Source organism: Lissotriton helveticus, chromosome 12 (assembly GCF_964261635.1).
Source record: "Lissotriton helveticus chromosome 12, aLisHel1.1, whole genome shotgun sequence".
Taxonomy (NCBI): domain Eukaryota; kingdom Metazoa; phylum Chordata; class Amphibia; order Caudata; family Salamandridae; genus Lissotriton; species Lissotriton helveticus.
This window is the reverse complement of record NC_136073.1, coordinates 335,624,950-335,634,616: the sequence shown is the minus strand read 5'-3', so window position 1 is coordinate 335,634,616 and position 9,667 is coordinate 335,624,950. Positions and strand designations below refer to the sequence as shown.

Sequence of the window (9,667 nt, the reverse complement as noted above, 5' to 3'; positions counted from 1 at the left end):
AAATTGTCGGGAAGCCGGGACAGCCCACACAAAAACCAGGACTGTCCGGGGAAATCCGGGGCGTCTGGTCACCCTAGGTATAAGCCCGCTACCGAGTACTCTGGTGAGTCGTTTGGGGGGGGGGGGGGGGGGGGGGGGGAAGGGCAGCCCAAACACTGCTCAGCACTTGGCTCATAAAGCGTCTGAGATTCGAAGGATGGTACATGAACCCTCTACTCTAAACTTCTAAACCTTCTCACTCAGTGCCACTTAGCCCGCCCCGCTGTTTCGGTAACCAATAGGTGGCGATCATAAGGCTAACTGCAGAACTAGCACCAAGTCGAGTTTACCGGTTCACAGATGGGTGGTATTTTCTTCCGGTGCAGCTGGACGAGTACTTCCGGTTCATTTGCCGCGGCTGTTTCGGACAGCTGTACATTCTTCTTATGATCCTGATGTGTTAACTATTCATTTGGACCTTTGATCTGTCCGTTTCGAGACCGTTTTCCGGTTCCTTACGTTCGCATGGAAGATGGAGGGCGCAGAATGCAAAGCGTAGGGATTGGATTTTTAAATTCTTTAGGTCGGGCGTAAATTAGGGGTGGCATATTTAAAACTGCCTGGGCGGTATGGGGTTAGGCGATGAGTGTTTAGCCCCCGGATTTCCAGCTTCATGACAAATCTCAGGCAATTGTGACAAATAGTGGCTGTGATCATCGAGTCATGACAGTTTTTTTAATTGGGCAGGATTTCACATGTACTGTATACCTACACTTTTTAAGCTAAAAGGAAAAGCACCTGCACTTCTCATCACCAGTGCAATTCTTATAATGGGAGAAAACCTGCACTTCTCAGTAGCACTAAGGTGCTATAGAATATATGTTATGTTTTTTTTCCATTTACAGAATCGGTCATCAGTAAGATATTGCAGTATGTTCAAGTTCCGGACTTTATTTTACTGTTGATTGTTTTCAGGTGTGTTAGTCCAATTATTGCAGTAGAAAGGTGCCAGTGCTACAGTTCTACATTGCGTGAGACCAATAAGGGAAGGACCAGGGAGAGAAATACTGCCTTTGGTAACACGGAGTCCTTTTCCACCATTTTATGGACCTGATACTCTTAACCACAGGTAGCAGGGGCCTGCCTGCTGCTAGTGTGGGCAGCAAAGTTAACAGCAGGCGGTGTCCGGTTAAATAAGAATGTAAAGCTTAGGTAATATGCAGGGGCAGCTTTAAGGCAGTGCGACTGGTGCCACCGTGCCGGGCGCTGATCTCAGAGGGCGACGAGTTTTCAAATATATTTGGATGTAAACCCCCTGCTTCAGAGTTCCTTGCCTTCAGCAAACTTGAGGCAACACAAAATACCCAGATAACTCTGGTGAACAAAGGGCCTGCTGGGGAGAGAGAGTATTTTGTCTAGTGGAAGTTTCGACTCCTAAGTAGTGCAGAGGGCTATTACCTGGTGCAAATCACTTAAGTACATTTATTGTAGTTAGTTAAGCAGGTTACTGCTTTTGTCAGAGAGATGCTTTTGTTACTTGCAGTTTATAATTTTCAATATTACAGTTAGTTATTAACTGCCATCAAAGAACTGCATGCAAACTGCAAGGTATTGGCAGGGCCACAGGAATTACGTGGCAAAGGAGTGCTGAGTAAATGATGTAGCAGGCAAATTATGTGCATAATGCAGCACATTTTGTAATAGTACTACTTCATTATTTTGTCATTTGTGCACTTGTTAACACTGGGCATTGTTTGCAGCGCAACAGTAACCGTTTAACACCCAAAGATAGCAATAAACAACAGAGTGGTGACCACTTTACCTTTGCAAAGGGCCTTCCACTGCATGTCAATATGTGCTGCTGCGTCTTTAGTAACGTTTGAACTGTTTGAGCTAGAAACAGCTGTTTTTGTTAAAAGTTGCAGATAATGCATTAGATAAGGAATTATGTGGCAAACAGAGCAAATTATAATAATGCGAAAAATTCAGCGGCTCAGAATCATATAACTCCAGTGGCCCTGGGTGTAGGTTAGAGTGTTATGAATTTTTCCTCTATCTTTAGTAATCACAATGTTGCTAAAAGGGGTTCATTTGGGTAAATCAATCCTTATTAGTAAAACCAACCCCTAACCACAATGTTAGGTGTTAGGTTTGTTGTACTTCTCCAGACCAAGCACTATAAAAAAACATACTGCTTACCAGTATGGATGACATGTGAAGCATGCACCTTGTACTCCTCTTTGTCTTATGTCAAATTTCCTAGAGACTTATTTATAGATACGTATGAGTCATTGTCTCTGTACAGTGTGTGTGATGTAAAGGTTTCTGACACCCTACTCTGGCTATAAAACAAAAGACATGCATGTGAGAGAGAGTGGTTATGGAAACTAGAAAGGCACTTTTGGAGGGTTGTAGTGAGAGAATTTGTGGAAATGGAGATCTTTGGGGGGTGCTAAGAAACATTGTTGCACAGGGCACCACAAGTGCTGAAGCTGGCCCTGGTAACATGTTACCAACCTACACTAGCAATCCATAGATGGCTTTGTTTTTTTGTTGTGGCATGCACTCTGAAGGCATACACGTTAAAGCAACTTTTTTTGGCAAGCGTCACCCTCTTTTGAAGGATGACAAGGTGGCGCCATGTTCCGGGCCACCACTTTTCCGTTTCTGGGCATTGTTTTTATCTATCATTGTTATCAGATGCGTTGGTCCAATTGGAATATTTAAAAAAAGAACCCAAACTACAAATCTCAGAAAGCAGTGATGTATAGAAGCAACGAATAGGAAAAGAACATTGATTTCCCAGTGTCATGACACTATCTTCTCATCCTGCTCTTTTCACTCTCGTTCATACTTCTGTCAAACAAAATACTACAATAGACTTAAGTGGAGAGGCACTGTCTTTTCATAAGTAAATCGCTATGTGAAAACCATTTACTGACCATTCGCTTTATTGGAATCACCCTCAGTGAGAGTTGACAGCAATATGGAGGCCGCACACCCTTGCTCTAGACTGTTTAGTAGGCATCATCAGATCTTGTCAGAGGGCCTTTGTAATTATTACTTATCGCAGTGTTTCTGCTGGGCTGATGCTACCATAAGATGAATGAATGAGCGTACTTGTAAAGTGCTCAGCTACTCAGCAAGAGTGTCCCGGTGCTGGAGGTTCACGCATAATAGGACCCAAAGTCCGTTAGCTCTAAAAGAGGCAGGTTTTAAAGTTTTTCTTAAAGGCTGTCAAATCAGTTGTGGCTGTCAGAGCAGCTGGTATTTGGTTCTACCAATGTTATCTTTCTATTATTTACCTTTTGTTAGAGCGGCATTCACATATGTTCTCTTTAATGCCTAGATGTTGTGATTGTCATCCAGATAAGATAGTTACATTTTGCAAAGTATCTGGAGACTTAGCCAACATTTTTCCACTATGACCAGGTCAACCACTACAGTTCCAGGTCAAAGGTAAGAAGGTTTTAACAACAGAAGCAGAAAGGTCAAGAAGAGAATACAATTTTGAGGGAGGCTGTAATAACTGGTATCATTGTGAATAAAATATGGGTGACAGAGACGAGTATAGCTAGACAAGTGAGCGCCTCTCAAAATAAACACTGCGCCCGCAAAATCCCAAAACGCAGTATCACATTTACAATGAGACCCGGTGACCCTCCCCTCAACAACGTTCGAATTACGCTCTAAAAAAAAGTAAATAATAGAAAGATAACATTGGTATTCAAACACTGGTGTGAAGTACAGATATTGGTGATGTAAACTTAAATTGTTTATTATTTTTTTATATTTTTACTAACAAAAGTAACAGATGAAACCATCCCCATTCCATGGGTTAACTAATGACCAGTGCTTTTTGTTCTGAAGCTTCACTCTGTATCAGCCTTTTCCATCTCACCCTCAGCAGCCAGTGGGTTCACCTAAGCCAACAAACATTTCTGACAGGGCCACTAGATTTAATTCAAAACAGCTGCAGGTTTTACTGAAGGGTAGAATGCTGTCTCCTGGGAGGAGTGTTTCAGGTACAAGTGATGACATATCTCACTGGTACAGCTAAACGTGTTGTGGTGTTTACAACTTTGTGTATAAACTCTACCTGCAATACTTTGTAGTTAACAATTTTCCTTTTCTAATTCATTTTAGAAACGTCAGTTGGAGTTGAGTTTTTTCTCCCAAGAGCTGAGGCAAAGAAAAGGGAGCACATGAAGCTTTGATTCACCAATGTCAAAGATAGAAGTATAATATACTTGTGTGGCAATTAGACACCACCAGTTTGATGCATGGAAATTGAAGGATTTATATTTCATGTATTCTTGTGCATTGAATCTGCCCCCTTACAGTTTACTTCAGAGTGCTTTTTGCACATTGTTCCATAAACAGAACAATCTGAAGAATGCCAGAGGACAGTGTATAAAAAAAGAAGACAAACTCATTACAGTTGAAAGATATAGCTGGGAGATGCATGTACAGTTCAGGTAGAAATTCAGAGGTAAGTTGTTTAAGAAGGAAATGGTAAAGTTGGCAGTCAGATGAAGGGAAGAGAAATACCCAGTTGTCAGTGTGCCTTGTCTTAGATTGAAGTGGGTATGTGTACATTTTTACACATTCTTGTCACTCAGTCATAGTTTAGAATTATTGTTGCGCCATTTTCAGAACCCCTTTCAGAGGGCCACGGTGCTCACAGAGGCTACTGGACCCAACCGTGGAGGTTTAAGCCTTTTACTCCTGATGTCTCGGTTCCAGCCTACTATGGATCCCGCTCAACTGGGTCAAGTAACCCTTGCGCACTTGGTTCTCAGTGGTGGCTGTTGTTGAGTAGTCAAGGCTCCATCGGGAAGGGGGGTGTAGATGCAGGTCAGTGAACACAATTTATACCTCAAAATGCAAATAGTACAAACAATAAATCAGTGTCCAGCCTACTACTTGCTTTCATAAGTAAAAGCTGTATTTTATTTCTAATTCTGCACATTCAAAGGAATGCGACATTCGGAAGCAACCCTACAATTCCCCCTTGAGTTTGGGGGTCTAGTAGTTGTCAGGCAAATCCCTGTCCCACCCTCCTTTCTTGTAACATGTCTAGGGTTATTGTGGTCACATCAGGGAATGCAAACTATTAGGCTGTACTCAAGAGTTCTCCCTTCTGACCTCAGTCAAAAGTGTCTATGGTGCAGCAACACTGTTAGCATTAAATCCCCCGGGGCTCCAAAGGCCCAGTTTAATTCTTACCCTCTCCGGCAGTATGGCAATGTTCAGTGAGTGCCCGCTCCATGGGTGCTCCCCATTCTGGATCCTGCACTGCGAAGTCAGGCTGCTCGTGATAGACGGGGCAGCACCTGCCGGCGCAATCTCTTCCTGTCGAACAGCTCTGGCAGTTGGTTTGGTGCTGCTCCCGCTTAAAGCTAAGTTGCTCTGCTGAAGTTATCGTCCAACTCCTGACTGGAGCTCTAACAAGGGAACAAAGAATGGCAGCTAGGTACCAATTACTGCACCACCCAGAATAGTCACATACCGGTAATGAATTCTATGTTCCCCACCTCAAACGACCAGTTGTCACATGGTCCTACATCAGAGACAATTATAACAAAAAGATGAGAGGCAATATAATCACAAAGAGCAAAAAATTCGACTTCCAACAATTTCAGTCCTCAGTTTCCAGATTGAGCAGGTCAATTCTTTATTCTTAAAGACATTCGAGATTCTTCTTAAACAGGAATAAAGGCGCAGCCAACAGGTTTCACCCATAAACAAGGGCTTCTTCAGGGCAGTACATGAAATACGGACAATAGTCCATCAGAATTGAATACCAGGTGCCAATACATGTGAGCATCAGCTATAGCCTTAGAGAACATTGCAACAGAATCTAGGTCGGTACACTGTGGTAAAGGTCACTACCTCACACACTATACTAGTGATTTCCCCTGGTGTATTCCCTGCCTAAGAGCCATCCTGTATTCCACTCCTTAATCCTTTTTTAGGTCTCGCCTGGCGAGAGCAGCGCATGCGTTGCTCTCGCCAGAGAGGACCTTTTGGAATCCATTCTCCCCGTGGGTGCATGTACGCGTCTGCATGGACAAAGATGGCTGCTCTCTCTATCGGTCCATTGCAGACAGCATGCGCGTGTCTGTGGGACAGTGGTCAGACCCACGCCATTTTGTTGTAATAGCTTGGATCTACCCGTCGCACGCACGTGTGTGCATGGCAACGTGCTTTTAAATAGCGTGGCCTTAACGCGATTGCTTTCACTTTCGCACGGCCGCGCTCGTTCTTACTAGTGCTCAGACTAGATCTGCATCTGTGATGGGAGGAACAACCAGCTGTCAAGACAAGAATGAAACCACCCGGAAACTGAATCTGCAATGAGACAGCTAGGATATGGCACATTCAGTCAGGCTTATAATTAGCCAAGGTGCAGTTTTCAAACTGTGTTTCACTGTTCTTTCCTTCACTTCCAGGAGTCTCTGCCTTACCAAATTTTAATGTGCATGCATGCATGCTTTCTGAAATTATTGTGTGACTGCTTATTATTTCGCGTGACTGTTCGGAAATGTCAAATCGTTGTTTATATGCTCGTCTGAAAAAGCCTCGCCATTACTTTCCGCCTAAGCAATGCAGACAGCCATATGACACAGCTAATAGAAAAGCCAGTCGGAGGCGCGTGCTGTCTAACAGCGCCCTAATTATTCAAAGGCACGATCGCGCCGCATCTGCTTCGATATCCGCATCACCTGAGCGAACCCAAAGTCGAAAAAAATTATTCCCCCAGCAATACAACCATCAGCGTCGTCTCTTTACGCGCTGACGCCCCGTAACAACCGCCATTAACTTTTTCAAATTGTATTTACCTTCCTGCATCTGTGATGGGAGCGACGACCAGCTGTCAAGACAAGAATGAAAACACCATGAAACTGAATCTGCAATGAGACAGCTACGATATGGGACACGCAGTCAGGCTTATAATTAACCAAGGTGCGGTTTTCAAACTGTGTTTCACTGTTCTCTCCTTCACTTCCAAGAGTCTCTGCCTTACCTAATCTTAGTATGCATGCATGCATGCTTTCTGAGAAGTGGCTCCGCACCGTTATTTAGGAATGGTCGCATGCCGAATGACTGGCTCATCTAACCGTGGCTCAGAAATACAATGTGAACTTATGATGAATAGGAACATGTTGAGAAGTTCCGATGCGGTCATTTAAACTTAATTCAGTTGAAGAGGTTGTGGCCTTACTGCTAGAACAGCCGACCTCGATTGTGGGGAACCGGGCTCAAGTCCCGGAAGGTATGCTTTACAGCCTGTGATTTTGGGGAAATTACTTAATCTCCCTGTGCCTAACAAAAATGAATGTGTGAACTGGTGCTGATGTAAAGCGCTCTGAAACCTTCTTGTCAAGTTCGCGCTACATAAAACTCTGGGGAAAAAAAACAAGCCCAATGTCAAATGATTAATATCGTGGGGTTGACTCAGAGATCTCTTTTTTAAAACAGTATCTTTTATGATTTACTTTGTGAGATCTAGATGTAAATCTATTTTTTGTATTTTTTTCCATTATCCTAACCCATTTCCTCTTCCACACACATGAGTTTTCCCTGTTCTCATACTTTACCATAAATCGAATCCCGTACTAAACTCCTATTTGCCTTTTAACATTATATATTTTTGTCAGCCATTATTATCCTCAGTGTTTTTGTATCCAATTATTTTTTAAAGAAATTAGCAAGTTACTGGCGAGAGGTCCACTCAAAGACCTAGTCATTGGGTTTAATGTAACTTTATTCAATTTTTACCACACAATTATCTTCTTGGTCAACAATGGTGACACCATAGCAATGTGTTAGTCTTTGTGCAGATCCCAATGCACACCACGTCACTCCACAGCTGCGACCCAAGATAACTCAATTCTTGCCAAAGTATCCCAGTATGTAAATAAATGGCCAATGGAGTCTGGACTCCGAATGTCCAGTGGTGTGGAGAATCTTAATGGCAGAGCGCATAACATCAACTTTTGGGTTATTATGGGATTGTGATGCACAACACCAAACCATTTGGTCAAAGATATGTTCAGAAGCAGTTGAGGTATACCTTCCAAACAATTAAGACATTATGTACTCCGACTCATTGCAGTCATATATGGTGGTACTGCTTAGTATCAGATAACTGATTGACCACATAGCGAATATACATGATTTTTTATGGGAATCAGCCTTTACAACATTGCTTTTTACCAGGCAATGCCTTTACCACTAATTCATTACCGTGTACATACTCACATATACAAACACACACACACACAAACACACACTGGTAGGTGAACATTTCAATGAAAACAATGTTTTAAACTACAAATAAAACTGAAATTCACCATTTTCCTCAAGTAACTAACTACGGAGGATACACTACTTATTCTGTTATTAGGACTAGTGTTGATAAAGAAGCAAATTGCCATTCAACGGCTTTGGACACATGGGTCAAAGATAAAAAACAGAGGGACCAAAGAGAAACAAGCATTAAAAATGCAATAGGTCTCGCCTTTGATTAAGTTAAAGCCATCTGCCTTGCTAATGGTATTGTATAGCAAAGCAAATGGCTTTAACTTAATAAAAGGCGAGACCTATTGCATTTTCAATGCTTGTATTTATTAGTTTCTACCCTTCAGCATTCTTTAGTGCTGGACAGGAAAGAATGGCAAACTGGAGCCGTGTAGGTGGGCCTTTCAGTCCCTGGGGAGAGTTGAAATCCAGAAACGAAAAAATGGGTTTGGATTTTTGGCCTGCCTCCATGCTGCTGTTCAACTCTCAACACTTTTACACGTGCAATAGAGTTAGTGCAAGCTGTGGGTTGGCAGTGAAATGACCACACCCTTTTGCTGCAACATCCCTTATGGACTCGGACTGTAGAAATAAAAGTTCTATTTGTGTAGTTCCACTTTACAGTAGTATAATGGTTGATATACTTACTACTTGATCCTCCAACCTGCTGCAGTTTTTTCTTATATCCCTGTGTTCTTAAAATGTGTTCCTTGAATGGGGGTGTAACCTTCATGAAAGTATTCGGAGACCAGAATGCTGTAAATAACCTGTTTTATTTCATATTTATTACCTATTCTGCACGGTATATTGCTCACCTCTGCAAAACAGGCCCAGTTGAATTTGTACCAATGCTAACTGAAATTGCAGCACTTACTTTATTTTATTTATTTAGGCGTTATTATAGAGAACACTCTACCCTAGGGTATGAATGGCCTGTACATAATTTAGATAATACAAATCATGGGAGTAACGAATCGAAGAGTCCCATCTATTTAACTAGATTAAGCAGATCGTTCTTAAATTTCAATTACTGGAGGCAGCTGGGTAGTGCGGCGCACACACACTCGGAAAAAAGTGAAAAAAAGATTGTACAATCAATTAAATGCAATTAGTCATGGGTGCTTGGAGATGAAGAAAAGCCACCAAATCTTCTTCTGTAGGAACAAGTCCAAGGTATAAGCAAGAATGCCAAGTGCACCCCAAATAATCAATGTAAAGTTGCCTTGTATAGGATCTTCCAATATCCTTCATTCATATATAATGTTCTGGAGTCTTGACGTTTTCTAACCGATTGCATGTTGGAATCACACATGCGTTTAGAAGGCCTGCCTTTTTTTTGGCGTCTTTAGTACAAACATGTCGTAACGATGCATTGCTTTTG

The 9,667-nt window shown here is 42.2% G+C and overlaps 1 protein-coding gene across 2 annotated transcripts in view; it reads left to right on the top strand.

The window, feature by feature from the left end:
- The first annotated feature begins 347 nt into the window (after positions 1-347).
- The window catches only part of NUDT7 (nudix hydrolase 7), a 99,554-nt gene continuing 90,234 nt past the window's right edge, over positions 348-9,667 (top strand). Inside the window, exon 1 of one of the 2 annotated variants that reach the window (XM_078671416.1) lies at positions 348-534. In XM_078671416.1, the coding sequence (XP_078527542.1) occupies positions 512-534 (23 nt within the window). In that variant the 5' untranslated portion in view covers positions 348-511. Of the gene's footprint in view, positions 535-3,281; positions 4,219-9,667 lie in introns of those variants that run through there. The other variant, XM_078671417.1, reaches the window with a different exon arrangement.